Source organism: Rattus norvegicus, chromosome 18, assembly GCF_036323735.1.
Source record: "Rattus norvegicus strain BN/NHsdMcwi chromosome 18, GRCr8, whole genome shotgun sequence".
Taxonomy (NCBI): domain Eukaryota; kingdom Metazoa; phylum Chordata; class Mammalia; order Rodentia; family Muridae; genus Rattus; species Rattus norvegicus.
In genome coordinates, this window is record NC_086036.1 from 48118477 (window position 1) to 48140030 (window position 21554).

Genomic DNA, 21554 nt, shown 5'->3' on the forward strand with positions numbered 1-21554 from the left:
TCATCATCAAGTACTTGATCTATTAAAAAAAAAAAAAAAAAAAAAACCAACACGTTTGGCTCTCCTTGCGGCCTCCCAACTTTAACAGAGCACGAAGAACCTTCCGGTTCTTCTGCTAACAACAGCTAAAGCAACGCCTACTTCAGCGCGCACTAGCTTGGTTTCCAAGGAAACGCTCAATTTTGGCTGTTCGCCCACAAACTGGAAGTCGCCGTTCGCACTTCCGGCACTGCCGGAAAATCCCTACGTTTGGGCGGAAAAGACCGCCATCGGGGGCGTGTCTACGCAGCCGTGGTGTAATTGCCGGTGCTCACGTGCTCGAGATGGCGGCGGACCCCTCTCCTCCGTCCGCAATGGCTCAGCCGAGACCTCTGAACCTCAATAACGAGGTGAGCACGCGGGTCGAGACCGTGGGATGTGGCCTCTTCTCGGCGTCTCCCGCCGCGCGGGCAGCAGTGGGTTGAGAGGTTCCGGAAAGGCGGAGCACGGCCACCGAGGACCCGGTGGAGACCGGATCCACGCGCCGGTCGGGTCCCGGGTCTCAGGCTCCGCACACTTCTGTCTGTGCGACCGAAGCGGGGGTCGCTCAGTGTACAGTCACTTTTAATTGTTCTCTGTAAAATGAAGCTCAGAGTGGTATCTTCCTCAGAGGGTTGTAAGATATAAATTTATTGAGATCTTTGCGTAGTGCGGGACCCTGAGTAAGCTCTTCCTTTCTTAATTGTCAAAAATGAAGGGAAGGGAATTCAAACTGAGGCATAAGTTGTCCTAAGAAGTTCCAGATCTTTAATGACTGTGTACGCACGCCCTAATTTCTTTTCTCCTGGTACTGTCGGTCCCATTTGTCCCCATTACAGCATTTCGTACACGCTATCTCTGTTTTCTCTAACCTGGTTTCGCGCTTTTACCTTCACCACTACCTCCACTGTAGTGTGCTACTGTCACTAGGCCACCTTGAGTTTCTGCTGTATGTTTTTCCCAACTGTTACCTGGCATCCTAAAAAGTAAGGTTTGGAGAGCAAGGATCGAAAAGAACACCTCAAAACTACCGACATGGAAAGAATTGTTTACCCTGCATGCGGTTCGTATGCAGGTTACACAGCCGTGTATGATGTTCTTTGTGCTTTTTTTTTCTTTTCCGGTAACCTAAGATAAAAAGTAAATATGAAGGTCCCATCCCTCCCAAAAACAGTGCAGAAGTGTTTGAAAGAGGCAAAGTCAGATGTGCGATAGAGTCTTCAATCTTCTTTGAAGATATGTGGGAATTGCATACAATAGTTCCCTAAGGTACCTGAAGGTCTTATAAGCAGAGAAAGGGTGGTAGGAAATGCTGAATAAAAGAAGGCCTAGACAACTAATGAGAGTTAACAAATAGGCTACTACTGTCTAATTGCCAGATCAAAGAAGTATTTAGGATTTATTGATTTTTTTAACTCACTTAAACTTGTGTTTTGTACAAGATAACTGTTGGTGGGACATTTTTATTAGGTTATGTATGAGCTATGAGTGATCTTAGGTTAATTGTCTTTGGAAATTCACAGAAAGGGATAATTACATTTAGGTCCAGTATTGATGTCAGTGTCATAGTATTCGGGCATCTGTCAAGTAAGGCTCCTCTTGCATGTCACTGACTTGTAGACTTTTTCAGAATAGCTTAAACATGACCGTTGGGAAGCAGTTGATAATTGATTTTAACCAGAATGCTTCCCACGCTGTGAAAACCTGTTTCTGTGTGCCTGTGTCTGAATTTATCAATCAGAAATGATACATATCTCAAATTTAAATTTAATATGTCCTCAGAGAGGATAAAGAGGACAGAAAAGGGTGGAAATGTTGATGTTATAATTAAGGTCAATGAGGAAAGTAGAAATACAAATATATAGTTACCTAGCACTTAATGGCAACAAGGTGTAAGAAGTGTGGCATCTGGTAACATTGTCTTCGGAAACACAAACGGAAATGGCTATGACATAACTCGTCCTTGAATTATTATGGGACCACTGCCCTGTGTTCATCCCTTCAAAGTTTATGACGGATCTACGTAAAACAGGCGCATACCCAAAGAAGGAAGAGAGACAACTAACTGCCTAGAAAAAGCTCATCAAACATACTTGTTTTTTCCCTAAAAACTTGTCAAAAGAAATGGGTCAACAGCTTGCCCATAAAGGAAGCCGATGTGGAAAAGTTGAAATCCACTGTTCCACATCGTTCCTCTTTTCTTGTGACTGCTGCTTTAGTGGTCCAGATTACATCCACATAGAAAGCTCTTCTGCTCTCCTCCTAGCCACCCAAACTGACCCTTAATTTGGTCATTTTAACTGCTCCTGAGCACTTTCTTCAGCACAGATTTAATCAGGTCATTTCCTTGTCTTAAATCCACTAGCTCTCTTTTGGATAAAATTGAGCAACAGAAGGGCAGCCTGTCCATGTTGTGTCAACCCATGCACTGCAGCTGGACTGGCTTCCTTCTGGCCCACTACAGTCCTTGCACATGCTGTTCCTGGATTTGGAATGTCCTCTTGTTGTTCCTACTTAACACTTTCTTAAGAAGCCCATTGCTAGTTTTTGTCCTTTGTGTAAGTTCTGGGAGTACCATGTAATTCTTCTTGTCAGTACTTGCAATGGCATTTACTTGGGACTGTATATGTGAAAGAGATTTTGTGTCCCTCTACCTGTCTTTACAGTCTTGCTTGTATTCTCAGTATATATTTTGTGAATATTTCCTTTGTTTTATATAGGAGGGAGGGTGCCACAGTTCACATGAGGAGCCCAGGATAGCTCCTGGGCGTCAGTTTTCTCCTCCTACCGTCTGGGTCTTGGGGATGGAGCTCAGTTTTCAGGCTTGGATCCTCAATATCTTAAAATAAATAGCTCTTCTTAAGTTGGTTCAGGGAGTAGTTCTGGTCTTCTGTATTTGACTGTTGTGCATGTGTGTAGGGGCGGTAGTGATTATTGTTCTATTGCTTTTAAATTTTCGTGTCTACTTAGGCATATATAGGGAAAAGAACTCTTACTTACAGGATTTTGAACTATCCGGGGTTTCAGACATCCACTTTCAGTATCAGAAAATATTTCCCGCAGAGGAGGTAACTTGTAAAGGTAGGAGCTAAAATGCCTAAGAACCAATTTATTTTCTGTTATGAATAATAAGAATACCCAAAACTGTGTTTATGTGTATATATGGACATATATGTATATATGTAAAACTTTTTATATCGTAGTATTTGTGAAAATGACTGAAGCTATAAATGTATTCTCCTTGAACTGACAAGCAGCTTGCTTGCTTGTTAACACCCTGGCAAGCCTTGCTAGGTGGCAGCATAGGCTTGGCAGTGGTTAAGTTACAGACAGCCACTTACCAGTTTGGATTTTGTTTTAGAAATTCTTGTTTATTAGTAATAATTCAACAGTGTAACTAATAGTAAGTGGTAAACTAAATGACCAACCTAGAGTTTCCTTGTAAAGGCATAAATGTAATGTAAAGGCTTATAACTGGAATACTTGAAACACATGGAAAATGACAGTTCCCATGACAAGATCGTGTGGTGTCACACTTATTTCTAGCTTAGAGGTAATTACTAACTTTTTTGGTGTATGCTTTTCTTACCTATATGTCTCATTATTTTCTACCATTTCTGTACCTCATGTGTAGTATTGGTGTATACTTTTAAACTTAACATGTGAGATACTGCATTGCAGAAATGTCTGTCCTTCTGTGTGTTTTTTATACATGTGTTTTATGAAGCATGTTCTAGTGGGAGGGGTGTGGAAAGCATTGTGAGTGATCCTTTGTTGTAAGTATGCCTTCTAGATGGACTCTCGGGAGTATTTTTATTAAAGATTGCCAAAGATTCCTCCATACGGACTACAGAAGTTGTCGTTTCTACCAGCGGTATATGAGCATGCCTGTTTTCCAGTGTCCTGATTATTGTTTTATGATTTTTATGTATGGAGTGACTCGGTAGAAGTTGTAATGTATTCCAGAAGTACACAGATGAGCTCAGCTTTTCCTATAACCATCAGTGTTGTTAAAGGTTACTCTAGACCAAGTACATGGCAACGTATGCATTACTTGATATTAGCTGATTGATGAATAGCAGACAGTCAGCAAAAGTCAATTCAAATCACTTAATTTTGTCTATGCACCATGGTATCGAAAACGTTTAATTGTTAATAGCAAAATATATTTTTTTCTCACAAGCAGGTTCTCAGAAAACATAAGCTAGGAGATAGGCTAGATGAGTAAAGTGTCCCATTACACAATATGTGACATCTAGAGAGAATGCTCACATTGTAAAACACTCTTCCTGTCTGCTGATAACCACCAGCAATGGAATATTGGATGCAGAGAGGGCTTAAGTCATAGCTAGAGAACCCTTTGGATGGAGTGCCCATCTTTTGTGGTCTGTTTTTACCTGTTTGTGGTTCCCTTTTTTTTCTTTTCTCATTTTTGAGTTGACTTTCTGTCTGTTCCTTTTTCAGTGGGAATATTAGGTTTTGACTTTATTATTTTTGTTATCTATCCAAGAAGCGATTCAGGTTACCTAGATTCCACATGGCACCTCACTGTCAGCACAGGTACACTCTGCGGTATGACCTTTGAATCTTGTAGTGCGTTATTTTAAATGCTCTTTTTTTCTGCTAGGGATCATCAGTCTGAGTAATGATAAGCTAGAGATTTTTACTTCGTTTTCTCTCTCCAGACTCTGTACATATCTTTCACTTTTTTTCTGTTATCTCCTTATCTGTTTTACCTATAATCTTCCCTCTCCCGCCCAAACAACATTGTAGCCCAGGATGCCTTTGAGTGGCCCCAGATGTTTGCTTCCCTGCCTTGTTGATGGCAGCTTTCTCTAGGCAGCATTAGATTCACAGTGGGCACATGGGAGGTTGTGACAGGGCGCTTTCCGTTCTGCTCTGTGCTTGTCCATGCCTTGTCAGCACCAGTGGATACAGGGACGATGTTCTATACAGTCCCATGGCCACATCTTCCCAGGGAGGGACACCTACTTCTTCTGGTTAGCAGTAATGGACTCTGTTCATGAGTCCTGGATGTCCTGGCCAGAGGGGCTAAGCAGTTGTTGGTACAAGAAGCATTTCTGACAATTTTGTGTAAATTGTTATACTTCTCATGGTTCACACTCATCACAAACATTGGAGCATCAGCAGAGTGGGCAGAGATGATAACCCTTATGGGTCAGGTGTTCTCTGGCCTTCTCTGTCGTGGTGAGGACATTAGTAGACTTCACAATATACTCTGCACCAGCATCGCCCCATTCGATGTTGGTGAGATCTCACTCCTGGAGAATGCTGATGGCCTTCCCATTGATGACAAGCTTCCTGTTCTCAGCCTTGACTGTGCCGTCAACCTTGCCATGGGTAGAATCATACTGGAACATGTAAACCATGTAGTTGAGGTCAGTAATGGCAACAATATCCACTCTGCCAACCTTGAAGGAAGCCCTAGTACCCGGGCATCCAATGTGGCCAAATGCATTCTCACCAACTGTAACCTGGGCCGTGTCTCAGGGGAGGCTGGCACTTCATGAGAAGAATCCGCTGTGCCCATCACTCCCAGGCTCGAATGGGGTGTGTATATGTGGGTGAGTGTTGTTTAGTTTCTGAAAGGGGGTCTTGCTGTGTAGTCCATTGTTGTGGTAAAATAAAAAGTGGTTTCTTTTATCCCACGCTAGTGGAGGCACCGCAGGGCCACTTGGCATCTGTGCGATATTTTCATCTCAGTCTTAGCCGATAACTGCCATCCCTTCTTACACTGTCCCCACGGCTACTCCACCAGCAATTTCTCTACCCACCTAGTTCCTAAGGGGGTGGCCGCCACGACAGTTTCATACAGAGACCACCTATCTCTCACCTCTCTTACTGTGGACTCAATTAAGTACCATGACAAAATAGACCACGCAATATCCCCTGATCCAATTGATAAGATATAATTTGCCATCCAGACAACATAAAATTCTGTACACACCCATCCCTTAAAACTAGTCATAACAACCTGTATTTATGCGCAGAGAAGAATCTTAACATCTGCCACCATGTTCTCCCAGCCTCTTTCCTCGCTCCAGCCCCCTCTCCTCTTCTCCCTCCCTTCTAAAACCTCTGTTCCCTCCTCCCTTCTCGTCCAATGACAGGCCTTGTTTTATCTTGTCTGCCTTCACCTGCATAATGACATCAACCTACACATTGTAGTTCCCAAAGTCTGCATTCCCCAGCCTTAGCCTGTGAGTGCTGAGACCATGGGTGTACCTCCCAACCCAGAGACTGCCCAAATGTGATGCACAGTGAGTTGGCCTCCTGCCAACTGGTGCTGCAGTTCCTGGTTGACACATGAATTGATGACCTTCAATGGCCTCACAAAAAAAGGCCACTAGTAATGTTTTACAAAAATAGAGCTAAGAATTTAAAGTAAACAGTTGTGAGAAGAATTAAAATTTCATTTTTATATCTAGTGAATGTCTACATACAGCTGAATTTCTCTGTTGCCTATACACAGACACTGAGAGAGTTAAAAAAGAGAGCATGTTTGGTTTTGGTGTGAATGAGTATAGGAAGCATTCCCCCTACTTTGAGAATTCTTTATCGTGTAATGTCTAGCATACCTCTTCTTGAATTGGAGTTTTAGAGTTGGAGACTAGTGTCCTATGTCCGGAATGTAACTGGGAAATGGCTTTGCCTGCTGTGATTTATTAGTTAATAGTTGTTAATACTTAATAGTGAGTGGTATATTATCATTTTATAAGGTTTAACCGCAAGGTTAAACTTTGAGGAATATTAATGTTTGAATGTATAAATTGTCACTTGGTAGTACTTCCTTTTATAAATGACTTAATTTTACAATGTATGATAATCTCTTATGATTCTGTCTCTCGATATTTACGTTTGTTTTGTTGTTTTGCAATAGTCTCACTCTGTAGCCCAGGCTTGCTTCCAGCTGAGCACGTGGACAGGCTGTCCAGAGACATGCCGTTTTCCATTTCCTTCATCCCAAGCCTTGGGTCACAGATGGGAGCCTGCCTGCCTGCCTGCCTTCTGCTCATGAGCTCAAGCAATACAAGACTTGGTGTTGATGGACAGTATTTCTTCTTTCCTCAAAAAAAGTTTTATAGCAAAACCAGAAATTCCAAAGATGTTGCTGTATTCTAGTGGGAAAGAAAGTGGTTATGTTCTTTTAATCCGTGTGATACAGTGCATCTGCCGCAGTAAAAAGACAGAAGCTGGGCTGGGTTACTAGTTGTTCAGCAAGTATCTGTTGAGCATGATCTGTGTGCCATGCACTATTTCAAGTGTTTAGAACCAGTGTTGAGTAAAATAAGATTGTTGACTTCCATGGGATTTATCTGGAGGGAACATACATCAATTATTATTTTAACCAAACATAATTGGATTAACAGTAAAACACTCTTACTTTTGTGACAAATTGTAAAAGTACCCTTAATTGCAGTAGTATGATATTTGTGACCTTTAGAAATGATGTTGAGCCAATCAGAAAGAATAGATGTTAACAAGCCCTTGGGAAGACATCTTCCTGTCACAAGAAAGACTCCAGTAAAAGCTGTGATGGTGATACAAGCATGCTGAGGCCAGAGTGAGAGTCGGCCCTGTAGTGTCTGAACAGTGCCCAACACTGTGGAAGGAAGTTAATGTGTGATATCGAAAATGGTGAATATGAGTCCCAGAACTCCAGGACAAAGGGATTTCTCATAGAAAACAAATCATGATTTAGTGTGTTCCAGTACCAACAGGACATTAAAAGTAAACCGCTAATTACTGGGAAGGTTCTGGCTTTGAAATCAGAATCCTGACTTGATTCTCCTTCCGTCCCGCACATACATGGCCAGCCTTGTCATGTTCCCACACTGTTACGGAAGAAGCGTGACTTGATCAATCCGAGCATGGTTAAGCAGAACTTTGGTTAAACTGCAGACTAAGTGTAATAACGTTCAGAATGTCTTATTTCCTTTAAGAATCCATTTATCTTGTCTTCTTTTTCTCTAAGGTTGTAAAGATGAGAAAAGAAGTGAAGCGAATCCGAGTTCTGGTCATCCGAAAACTAGTCCGGAGTGTCAGCAGACTGAAGTCCAAAAAGTTAGTCATGGGAAGTCGGATGTCAGGACACGTTTAATATTTATAAAGTGAGAGGGCCGAGTATGCGCTCAGCACTTGAGTTTCCGTGTGCAGTGATGGGGTGGGCAAGGATGAGCTGTGTCAGCATGGCCTGCTGTGCTGTGAACTACTGTTGCTTAAGAAACAGGATGGTGTCTTCCGTTTCTTCCCTTTCCCCTTTCTAAAATGAAGTTCCCTTCAGTATTCCAAATGTGTTTTGTAGAACTAGAAGTTATCTCAAAGTGTTAGTAAGTCTAGACTGTCTGCTTTGAATCACTTATGGTTTTATTTCACCAGCCTTTCTTTGGCTTAGTATTTTGAAATTTTCAGTATTTGTGGAAATGTTTGTCAGTTTTTTATATACTGTGTGATATTTTTGAATAAAAGAATACTTCTTACTTCTAGTATCAGCAGCATTAATGGAAATCTATTTATAATTCTTAATGTTAAACACAAGGATTTAGAAAGCCTTCAAAAGTATGGTTTCTGGTTTTCTGTTCCTTCATAAGTATTCTAGAAGATGACCCTCCTTGCTGACTAAGCAGATATTGAACATCTTTACTTTTTCTTTAATTCCAGAAAACAATTTTTCAGTTAATAAAAGCATTGCCAAACTTTAACCATATCTTTGGAGGCTTGTATTACATTAAATAGAGTTTTTGATCAGAGGGTGTAGCCGACCTTGCTGTTAAAGGACTAGAGAAGCTACCAGTGAAACAACTCCAGGATAATGTGTGTCTTGTCCCGTTTCCAGTACAGTGACATCAGGGTGTGTTGCTGTGGCCTGAAAACAGCAGTGCGGGCTGCAGCGCCTCTCACAGGCTTTGCTCACCGTGACATGGCTCTAAAGCTAACGCTCCTCTTGGTGATCTGTTGTAGGGGCTCTGAAGATGCACTGTTGAAAAACCAAAGGCGAGCCCAGAGGTTGCTTCAAGAAATCCATGCCATGAAGGTAAAAGCCTGGGATTGCACATCATATACAAGTGTCTCCTTGGCAGCTCATTTCACTGGTCCCTGGTCAAAGTCTCCTGAGTTGCCCCAGGCTCATTTGTGTAGCCGGGCTTGGTGAGGAGTGGCAGGTTTGCAGAGCTGCACTGTGTGTGAGCATGTCTCCCTGGCTTGAAGTGCTAGACTAATTTGAGTCAAAACTGCCAAACTAAACTCATTTGTGTTTTATAATGCCTCATGCCTAAGGCTTTTATTTCACTGTTTCTTGAGCATGTATTCTAAAGAAAGGCCAACAGTTAAGTGTCCATGTTATTTGGGAATGTGGATGGTGATGCTGGTGGCTGACATCATGCTTCTCTTGTTGCCAGCTCAATAAATTTTTATGGAGTGGTGTCAGCGTTTTACTGGGTTCTGTAAGAACTTAAAATAGGTTTAGTGTTGGACCAACGTGCTCCATATTGTTGTCTTTCCAGCCAGACTTTTCACTGGTGTCATTTTTAGTCCTCTTTCTGCCCTTTCTTTGTGGAAACTTTCATTTACCAAATGACATACCATTAAATATCTGGAAGCCTTTTTATTGCAGAACTTAAAAACAACATTTGGTACCAGCAGTTATCTCAATTGCAGGGTAATTTTGTATATGTTTGACTTTTATAATTTGGTTTAACATCTAAGTTCAAGTAAGATAAAAGAACAAGAGAATTCTTTAACAATATTTTAATTGAATTAAATTATCAGTGCTTTTCACTATTTTTAAGAGAAGGAAAGTTATCGAACAGGATACAGTTACTCTAGTTAAAGAGTTAGGTATAGGAAATGGTTGGTTAGTGTGAAGTGTATTTATTTGTATTTGTTGCTCCTCCTGTAGGACTATCAGGTACCTAAAATCCTTTCAATAGAACTTTTCATGTGATTTCTTCTAAATATTGATATTTGTAATTTTAATTATGCACAGGCTTTGAAACACTAGGTGATTGTTAGGGGTTTCTTTTGTAAGAAGGGTTGGGTACATACAAGGGACAAATGTTTAGTCTGTAAGGAGCACGATGACAAGCAACTCCTCATCGTTGTGTTAGCTGAGGAGCTGTCTTATCTGATCTATATGTGAAGTCGGTTTTCTGTTCTTTAGTTTTATCAGCAGCAGGTCAGACCCAGTGCTAGAAAAGTTTACAAAGTGACCACTGTCTTCCCTGTAATTGACACCACTTATTGTCACCCCCAAAGCCGCAGTTTACTGACTGCAGTGAGTTGATACACTTCAAAGTATAGGCATTTGAATTCCTGTCGGGGGTAAGGTATTCCGCGTTGGCTAGCCTCATTTTATTTGGTTGCTTCCTTGTGGCTTTTTTCTCTCTTTTGATATGAACTCAAACAGAATTACGTTGAAATATAAAAACTCAGAATAGGAGTAGTAAACTATATGTTTACTTAACTAAACTGTTTAATTTTATTTCCAGCTTATGGTACTTTTACAGAATCAGCCTTTTCTGAAATAAATATATCATTTTTCCAATTGAAAGGTTTTTGATAATTTATTGTAAGGAAGTGTTTCTCATACATTTGGGAGTATCAAAAGAAATGGTCGGAATACAGTGGATTCAGAGCGACAATTAAATTTGAAGGAGAACCTCTACTTTCTGTCTTTCCACAGGGGATTTCTCCTTTAGTTTATACACCACTAGATTTTTATAGTTGTCCTCAGGCCATACTGTCTGATACTCTCTCGGTATGATAACAGGGTATTTGTTTGCAAGATGCTGTCTCATGAAGAAAACCCATATATTTTTAGAAATGGGAGTAAGTTTCTTTTTGGTCATGGCAGAGTGGGGCAGTGCGGGCAAGACCAGATCTTTGTGATTCTGTAAAATGAGAGGCTCTAATCTTACACACTGTAGGTATGAGCCCCGTCTTTGATGCTACCGCTGATAATGCCCATACTTCTCAGTGTTAATGTACATGCTGGCTTCTGGGACAGGCTCTTTCTCATCGAGAGGTAACTAAAGATCCCCAGGTTACTTATCTGGAGACAAGAAAGATAAAGGTGAAGCTTTTTATGTGAATGCTGGGGATTGAATCCAAATCTTCCTACTTAATGTGGCATCAACATTCCCACTAAATCATTCATCTCCCAGTGCCTGACACCTTCCTCTTCACATTGCTAGTTCTAAGAAACTTTCCATAGCACTACCATTCTGATTTCAAAACCTCCCTGCCTCTCAATACAGCCCTGGTCTGTCCGCTGTCAGCCTCTCTAGCTGTCTGTTTTCACGGCATTCCTGCTAATAGCTGAGGAGGGTGTCTTAGATGATGAGTCAGCTTTCTCAGTTGTTTTTCCTGGCATGGATGGCTGAGTGATTTTAATGCAGCATTTTTTTTTAAACTTACATTGCTGTATTTATAGTACTGGGATTATTCTGAATCCCTAGACATATGTAAAATGTTGCTAAACTGTTACTAAAAAGATTATGAAATCAAGTTTTCTTTTATTAGTGCTAAGTCTCAGAAACATAAAATTGAAAAAGCTAGTTCTTCATTATTTAAAGTCACCTTAGTCAGTGCTCTAAGGCCACTATGTATGTAGAATAATAATAATGCCACTCTGTGTGTGTGTGTGTGTGTGTGTCTTTGTTTTTCTACAGTGTTATATATTTATGTGTCTTTGCATCTGTGAGCATATGCATTGTGTGAAGGACAGAGGACAGTGTCTAGTCGTTGAATCTCGTCTTTCTCCATGGTGATCAAGCTGAAGTCTCTAGGCTTGGTGCTGTCTTTCATTTAGTAAAAGGTTCTTTAGGTCTTGTGACCTTTGAAATAGTCCACAGGAAATAATGTCTGTATGTGCACAGATCAGCATATACTGCCTTCCTCACACTCAGGAAACACCAGTTGAAAAATAGAATCTTTATATTGAAATCCCACATGCTTTCTGGAATGTAATTTCTCCAGTTAAAAATCAGAGCTTCAAATAGGCCACATTCCTGACCCCTTAATATTGTTTCATTGTAGGTCCTATAATATAGACATTTTGTCTCGCATATGATGGCCTTACCTTACTCTTCTAAATAAGCAAATCTTCAAATGTAAGTGGTGTCTGTCTTCTTTGAAGCTTCCGGTCCTAGGGGAAGCAGGTCAGGCTGCAGGACTTACTGGTAAATATGAAATGTAGTGCTCTTACTGCTTAGATTACATCTCACACCAGGCTTCTGGGCAGAGAACTTATTCTGGAATCGACCCATTCAGATAAGCCTCCTTTTAAGATTTAGGAGTAGAGAATGATACGTGGGGGCTGGGGAGGCTGTTGTTTTTATTTGATTTTTCAAGTTTTGTAATTCTGGAAATGTGAACTTTTTACCCTGTCAGGATATTTCCTAATAACCATGAAAGTGTGCAAAGCATTTTCAACCATTAATGTAAAAACAAAAATGCATGCTAACAAAACACCCATACACATAAAGATAAATACATCTTTAATAGAATAAAAAGCTATTCCAAGGGGAGTATTGTTTCAGTTTTTAATTCTTGGCAATTTCTAGTAAAGTTGTAGAGACATCTTCACATTCTCCCAATTTTCCTTTCTAAAGGAAGCCAAATTTAAAATCTATTGTTTATATGTGGCGGTGAATTCCAGAGAGAAAACTCATGTTCTTAAATCCTTATAACTGTTGAAATGCATTATGAAGATGTTGCAGGTTTCAGGAGAATTTGTTCTTCTGGTCACATTCTGGTTTTTAATATTATTAACATCTAGTTTTAATCAAAATTATTAACATCTAGTTTTAGTACTCATGTCTGGTGGGTCATAAAATTAATAACTTTAAGTTAAAATGAAAAAGTTGGTGTCTAGAAAACTCCTTAAAGTTCTGTATTACATATGCAGGTTTTGTAGATTTTAGTTTAAAACTTAGAGGGTGTGTGGAGTAGATTATTGATTTGGCTGTCAGAATGATTCCATTGGAAGACAGCCAAGGAGGAAGATTGAGTAGGTTAGTGTCTGACATGATTTTAGGAAGACGCCACCGAGTGGAAACTCTAACCTAGAACTAGGAAAATATATGTGAACCACTTAGATATCAGTATTTCCCTGGGTACCACAGACAGAGCCGGAGATCAGTCAGTCCGTGGCAGGTATGGGCTTCTGGGCACTCCAGTCCTGCTGTGCTGCACTACGGGGCCAGTTCCCGTCTCCATCTCCTTAGGAGGGATGTTGTCCTGTCTCAGTAGTTTCTGTCTCAGTTCACCATTGTAGCATAACAGATGGTTATTAATGTCTGTCTTTAATAGAGTAGCTGTCATTGCTGATGATGGGATGAAGGAGACGGAAAGGTCTGAGTGGTGACTAAGATTGCAGGTGGTACTCCATTTCACAACCTTCCTTACATAGGCACAGCCAAGGTTTTGCGCAATTGTGTTTTCTAAAACGGTGAGACTGAAGGCAGAGCAGAGGAATGGCCAGAAAGAGCGGGCAGGAGAGACAGTGAGTACAAGAGACAGTGGTTTATAGATCTGTCCTACACATGTAAAACAGATATTATTAAGCCTTTGTTTCTCCATTGTGTTCCAAGATGGCTTCATTCATCTGTTGTATTAGTTGGGGTTTCAGTTGGTTTGATAAAACACCATGACCAAAGCAGCTTGGGGATGGGGGTGGTTTCACTTCAAGTGTATCATGAGAGGAAGTCAGGGCAGGAACCTGGGAGTGGGGACTGATGAAGAGGCCATGGAAGACCACTGCTTCCTGGCTTGTTCCTTATGGATTGCTCCGCCTGCCTTACAGCATCCGAGCGCCACACTAGCCCAAGTGTGGTACAGCCCACAGCAAGCTGAGCCTCCCACATCCACTAAGAAAGTGCAAATCAAGTTTGCCCACAGGATAATCTGGTAGGGGCATTTTCTCAATTAAGGTTCCTTTGAAAACTGTGCTAGCTTATGTCAAGTTGACCTAAAAGTCCCATAGTCTTCAAAACACTTCAAAGTTCAGTCTCTAAAATCTCAAAGTCTTTTTAACTGTGGGCTCCTGTCATAATCAACAGCAAGTACTTTCTTATTTCAAAAGGGAGGAACCCAGGGCACAGATTTTGCTCTGAAGAAAGCAAAATCAAATTCCCAACAGTGTGAATAACTCAGTGTCTAATGTCTGGGAGTCACTCACAGTCTTAACTCTAAACTGCTAGGGTCTTCTGCAACCAAGCCACACCATTGACCAATAACCTTTCTTGGTCTCTGTTCAGGGACTCTGATCCTGCCTAATAGTTTGTTCATTTTAATCATGGGGATGGTCTGTGCATGTGAGTGCAGTTCCTGAAGAGACCAGAGCTATCAGATATGGCTAATAACAACTGAAGTGACAGGCAGTTGTGAGCTGCCATGGGGTTGATGGACTTAGAACTAAGGTCCTCTGAAATAATACATTGTAGTTTGTCCATTTCAAATGGTATCCTTTGGGCTCCTGTCTGCGTGTGTGGTGTGTCAAATAATAGTCTCCACCCCTTCCTCTCTTCCTCTGCTTTTTTCCAGGTGCAGTCAAAATAATGAGCTTTAATCTATTATGCTTTTCTGCAGTATCACTGAAGTTATTCCTAACCTGAAAATTTATACTTGACCCCAAATATTGTTAATAAAGTTCCTTCTCCCAGACTGGTTTCTATTTTAAAGTATCCCTCTACAGAGGCTCTTGTATACAGTATTCCCTTAAGTTCAAGACTGTATTTATTCATTCATTCATTCATTCATTCATTCATTCATTCAGTTATTTATTTATTTATTTATTTATTTATTTAAAGAGTTGATTTTGAAGGCTTCCTGACTGCATAGGAATCTTTGGGTTGCAGATTATAGTCCGTGAAGTTGTACTGAACCTGATGATGTGAGCTGCTGCAAAGGGAATGGACATTTGAGGCATTTGTCATTAGTTTTTCTAGTACCATGGTAGGATCTTAACTGTGGCTGGTATTATTTATTTTCTAGAACTTAGCTTTTTTATTAATAACTCACGATACTCATAAATTAACTAAAATTGTTTTTTCCACAGGAATTGAAACCTGATGTCATAACTAAATCTGCTCTTAATGATGATATCAACTTTGAAAAAACTTGCAAAAAGGTAAGTCTAAGATAGCGACAAGGAAGCAAGGGTGCATGGGATGTGACGCACTCTCCCGGCCTCTGTCCTGCGACCGTCTCCTGGCACTCCGCTCCACACACTCTCTTTTGCCCACTCCCTCTCTCCTCCCTCCAGTACTGTGTGTTTACTACTCATACATAAAGCAGTGGTAAGAATCATAAGAAAATAGCTTACATCACTACTAAAGGTTTGGATTATTTATTGATTGATTTAATTTGGGTGCTCAGTGTTTCCCCTCTTCCTGTCATTATTGCCCAGTGACTTCACTATATTAAAACTGTATTTTTTCCTGTTAGAGAAAAGATTTATTTTGCCCTTAATCTACTTAAAATTCAAGTCAAGTATGTGATATATGGATCAATTTCTATGTTTTGTTATTCCATTTTTTAAATTATTTTTTAATAGTCGTTCTTCACATGCTATTATATTGTGTGTTGACCAGGAACATAAAGACTTTCTGTGCTTAGAATGAATCCATTTTTCTTATCTCCATTTAAAAAAACAACAACGTGATAGAAGCAGAAAGAGAATTTATTTTGGCTCAAAAATTCAGGACTTACTATACACCGAGGTGAGTTGTTTGGGGTAACTAATAGTGTTAGCAATGCGTGCACAGTCAGCTAGGCGGATGTACCACAGTATGAAGGAGTCTAAGGAGAGTGCAGAGGCTGACACCATGGCAGGGTCTCTTAAGAGAAATCAGAACCCACACATAAATGGGGGAGTCTCTTATATTTTCTGAGAATGTTGGTTCATAGAACCAGGGGCTCATATGATTCCCACTCCAGAGTCAGGGGTGGGTGTAGGGAGCTGGAGACTAATACCTCCATTGATATAAATTTCCCCAGAAAAGAGATGGTGTCACATAGGAGTCTGTTAGCCAGGGATTCAGACGCTGCCTCAGTAGCATTTAAGTGTCTAGAAGGGAACTGCTGGGGAAAAGGGAACTGGATAGCTTTTTAGGCCTATGGAAAAGCTTCCTCTCTTGTCTTTCTGTTGTACCCACCATATGTTTTAAACCTGCCTTGACTTATGGTCTTCTTTGTTCTGTAAAACTATAAAACTTCGCCAAACTGCTTCCATGTTGGCATTACGGGATTTGGGTAACCAAAATCTGTTTTCTTGGGGTCAAAGGGGCTCAAGAGCACGCATTCTCACTAAGACAAGAACTGTACGTCAGTGATTGTGGTTTGCTGATTTGTTTCTTTAAATAAAAGGAGTTGAACTTAAGCCCAGTTTATTATTACAAGTGTTAAATATTCTTGCTCTGCCAGTGGATTTACAGTTTGTTTAGGTGATATTCCAAAGAATTAGTGTTGCACACAAGTAATCCTTCTTTATCAGACACTTAATGTCATCCAGAGTATATTTGAAGAACTTTTTTCAAAATTGAATAACAAATGCCTTTGTGTTGACAGTAAATACCCAATACCAAAGTAAAAATTTTCCATTAAAAGATGAGGGTGTTTTCTCCTTTTTTGTTTAATTTATTTGAAATGGAAGAAACTGGAGGTGTGTGAAAAACCACAGTTTCCTGAGAATTTTCCATGGCAAACGTTGTTTCAGTTTTAAATAAGGAAAGCTGCGGTTTCTGTCATCCAGTCTGACCCTGTGAAGGCTTTGATGCAGGTGACAGCACTGTGACATGTCTGTCCTATGGCATTTATCACATTCTGCTTTCGATAGTCGTTTGTGGGGACATTTTAGCCACAGCATGTAGTCAGTGGGTGTCCTGAGGGAGTGCAGACAGAGGGTTGGTGTGCAGGGTTCCTTGTTCCTTTGAGGTCCTGCACTGAACACGATGTATGCAAGACTGAGCAGCCAGGACACAGCAAGCTAAGCCCTGGTTTGGGTTTGGCCTTTTCACCGATGTTTTCATCTTTTTGTGGAAACACTTAATGTGGACATTAAACAATTTAGTGCAGAAATAATTCTCAGTTAAGTCACAGATGATTTGTGAATTAGAGGAAAACTTATGGGGATGTATTAGACCAAATTCACAAATCTGAATTTGAGTTCCACTTTGTTCCTTAATAGTTAAATTCAAATAATCCTGACATCAAGACTAGATTGTTCTTTTTTTTTATATAGAAAAAGGCTTTTGGCCTATTGTCTTTTCTTATTAGCATTTGAGTTTTGAACTTTAAGTGAAGCGTCATTTAAGAGCAAACGTGGTCATGGTTCAGAGGTGAAGCTTGCTGCCTTAGGGGTAAGATAAGAGCACTGCACAGCTTGTGACATTTCACCTTCTTGGGGACAGTCTGTCATGGAGCAGTCACGTGCTCTGTGAAGGAAGGCAAACTGGCCGCCGAATCTTTACCTGAACCCCTGGAGGGGAGACATACAGGGACACGGAAACGGCTGTGGGGGAGATGGGCTTGAGAGGACCTTTTGTTAAAGATGTCTGCTTAGCCGTGCCAATGGGGCGCTACCTAAGCCCCGGCTGGAGCTAGGACATAGAGGCTGGGGAGAGGTTGGGCCTAGTGGGCAGGTAAAGCAAACAGCATGTGCTGTGAATTTCTAATTTGCAAATAAGTGCTGCAGAATTACATGTTCCTTTCCCGTTATCAAATATTGTAAAGTGTTACTAATGAGCTGGGTACTGTGTTGGGCTCTGAGCACATGTCACAGGTAAAAGACATTCAACACATAAGGAGAGAACATTATATTGTTCTAGGTCTCCCATAAATGAGACTTCAAATGTTACTGTCATCATAGCTTAGCACTAATACCGTAATTGAGTCTAAGTTTTTAGACTGTTAAATGGTAACATTTTAATTATTCAAGATTGGTTCTGTTTTTATCAGCGTGATCTTTGTCTTTACATTACATAGGTTACTTATCTAAAGAGAATATTTGCAAATTGTATGCTCCAATTAGTACATACAAAAGATTAATTGCCTGCAGTGTAATCATTTCCAATAGTGCCAGATTAATTTTGATGTTATGTATTTATTGCTTTTAATTTGCAGCCAGATTCTACTGCAACTGAGAGAGCGATTGCCAGATTAGCAGTTCACCCTCTTCTGAAGAGGAAAGTTGATGCGCTAAAAGGTATGAATCAGATGGCGGTGTGCGCAATGCTTTGAGCCACGATTCTGGGCAGGTGACTTCATTGATTTTAAATAGTCATCTTCAATGTATAGAACTGTGGGCCTTTGCCTATAAGTTTGAAAGATGTTTTATGTCATAAAAAGAAACCAAATTTGTATTTTTTCAAAATCTTAGTATTTATTAAATATAAAATTTATGTTAAATATATACACATAACCATGTTGAACAGTTGATATTTTAAATACTTAATGCAGTTCCATACTGTCACATAATTTTTATGTATCTTTTATAAAATGTACTTATGAAATTAAGAACTTTGTCAAAGATTATTTACCACTTATTTTGATGTCTAGAAATGTAATCAATGCAATAACACAAATTAGTATTGCCATTTCATTGTTTTCAACAATATTTTTACTGCTTTTCATGACTAAAGAGACATGAGGAAAGAGCCTTATACACAGTGAAAAGATTTCTTTGTGACTTCTTACATACGCACTGTGGATCCCAGTTATCCTCGTAAATGTTTCCACGTAGCCGAAGTAGGACTGTGCGGGGACAGTGACATTTTGTGTGTACCCGTGCTGAAACAAGTCTTGCACTATCTTGCTTGCAGCTGCTATCCAGGCCTTCAAAGACGCAAGGCAGAATGCTCCGGAGGCTGAGTCATCTAAGAGTGCTTCAAAAGAAAGCCAGTGTGAGGACATTCCAAGGTCACAGGCTGAAGCAAGTGAGTCACAGCATCCTGAGAGAACTGTTGTCGGTGAGCAGAAGGGCAAGGACAAGGACCCCACCACAGCCAAGAAGGCAGGAAGTGGTTCAAAAGAAAAACTGGCCAAGGGGAAGCAGGGACCCAAAGCAGTGGCCACTCCACATTCTCCAGGGAAGCCTTCAGAAAAGGGTGCTGGGATTAACTCTGAACGCCAGGGGGCCCCAACCCCCGGGAACCACAGCCAGGGGAAAGCCTCAACCAGAACCACAGAGGACAGCGTGTGTGAACCTGATGACAACAGCATCAGTAAGGAAGAGGTGAGCGAGGAGGAAAAGGAGTATTTTGATGACAGCACTGAAGAACGGTTCTACAAACAGTCCTCTGCATCTGAAGACAGTGACAGTGGGGACGACTTCTTCATTGGAAAAGTCAGGCGGACCCGAAAGAAGGAATGTGCTGTCCCTTCCTCAGCTAAGGAACAGAAGCCCCTCCCAAAAGTGTCATCCAAAACAAATACACTTGAAACCCACTGGGATATAAGAAACGATAAACATAAGCTGATTCCAGAAGCCAGGAAGTTAGAATCCGTGTTTTTCCACTCTTTATCTGGACCTAAAAGCTCCAGAAGGTAAGGGCGAGTTTGTGCTCTGAAATGGTTCAGTTCATTTGTTTGACATAGGACGTGGCTACATGTCCTCACAGTATGAGAAACCCTCCTCGTGGACCTGCTTTGTCTCATCCGTGCTGGGATTTGGCCTGGTGCTTTCTCTTCACCTTTGTAAATTGCATGGTGTGTGGAAATAGCAGCAGCACACTGCCTAGCTTCACATGAAAGGCTACTTTGCAGCCCAGTAACATGCCTGGCCAATTTATTGTTCTTTCCATTATCAGGGTTTCGAAATGTGGAACCTTTTTTTTTTTTTTTTTTTAGTGAGAAACTTAGTTTTCATGTCTGTCTTGATGAACAGAATTTTTTGGGAAGTGTGTGATGGCCTGCTACTACTCTAAGCTTCACTCACTCCTATGATTCAGGGCATGGGGCTGCATTTTTCCTGACTCTCTATATTGGGATATTGCTCTCCATGCTTGCAGATAGTCTCTTCTCAGCTGATCTTCTGTAACGTTTCATTTCAGTTCTCAGTCTTGATAGAGAATGATGGTGCATTTTAATGTAGAGGCTGTGATTAGCTTTGTTTAGAAAGTCTAAACAATAAATAATCTAAAAAGATAATGACCTTTTTTCTATGTATTTATTGGTTAGAGATAGTCTTTAATAAAATAATACAGCCAATATTTTTCTTAAACTTGGAGTATTGAACCTTGAGAATAATTAAAATATTTACTTAACTGACCCAGCCATGCCCAAAACGTTTCTAGGTTTTTCTTGGTTCTGCACCAAAAATGTAAACTTTAATTTTCATTATTATATAAATTCTTCTCCCCTTGAGAAAATTTTTGAAGTTATTTATATAGACAGTCTGTAAGAGCAAGGGCAAGATAGCCAAAACGGGGATTATTAGGGGGGGATTGTCAATGGAATTGAATGTCTGATTAGCTGAGTCTTGATTTTTTTTAATTGGATGTTAGAGTGAGCAGGTGACTGCATCTTGTGAGTGAGTTTTATCACCCATTCCATCATCAGAGGATTTGTTTTATCTTATAGGTCTTAATGTTGTTCTGTTTTCTTTTAGGGATCCCAGAGAACAGGCCCCAAAGAATAAAGCCCCAGGTGTGTACAGACTGCTCAGCCTGCAAGCAGACAAACATTGCTTTGTGAGAGGATGAAAATTGTCATTTCCTGATAGTATTCCTGATGTGTGTACCCACACAAATGCAAACAGAGTGTCCTCATTATCAATAGCAGTTTTTATCGGTTTCCTTTGGCTTGTTTTGTCTCCCCATGTTGTAAGAAGCTTCATACAATAATTAGTAAATTAACTCCTCATGTAACTTGAAGCTGTCTTCTGTTGGGGTTCAGCTTTAGTTTGTGAGATACTGTGTCTAAGTAAAATGAGATTTTCTTTAATAACTGGTGTGAAGAAGTGAAATCTGTCCAGTTCGGGTATAGTAACTTGTCATTTTTGCTTCTCTTCCCAGATATTCCAGAAAATGAACCTCCAATCCAGAATAAGTTTACAAAGAGTGCACGCAGAGGATTCGAGAGTGCGAAGCAGCCGTCGTATGCACCTCTGCATCCTTCCTGGGAAGCAAGCAGGAGGCGGAAGGAGCAGCAGTCCAAAATCGCTGTGTTTCAGGGGAAGAAAATTACGTTTGATGATTGATTGATTGCTGCCTCTTTCCGAGCTTTCTGTCAAAAATTTTGGTTTTGTTTTTAACCAGCTTGTTATTTAAACTTGTGTTTAAAAAGTCTCTTTGAAAGAGTTATAAAATATATTGCTTGTTTTTCTTTTTTTAATGTGAGTTTGGGGAATATTTACATAATCTTTTTACAGATCTCTAGATTTGTTTCATAAGAGTGCCTGCCCCAAATTATTTCTTACATAAAGTAATTTAGACATTACAGAATTTTAGGTTTTCTCATTCAGGATTGCAAACTGTATTTCGCTAGTTAAGCTTTGCCTTTTGCCTTGAAAATAG

General features: G+C 40.3%; 1 protein-coding gene across 1 annotated transcript; it reads left to right on the forward strand.

Moving 5' to 3' along the window:
- Positions 1-263: 263 nt before the first annotated feature.
- Srfbp1 (serum response factor binding protein 1) lies at positions 264-21348 on the forward strand. Its single transcript, NM_001005536.1, has 8 exons — positions 264-389; positions 8015-8103; positions 9001-9073; positions 15098-15169; positions 18163-18244; positions 18861-19584; positions 20648-20685; positions 21054-21348. The coding sequence occupies exons 1-8, from the start codon at positions 324-326 to the stop codon at positions 21236-21238; spliced, it is 1329 nt and encodes a 442-aa protein (NP_001005536.1). The 5' UTR covers positions 264-323; the 3' UTR covers positions 21239-21348.
- Positions 21349-21554: the final 206 nt, after the last annotated feature.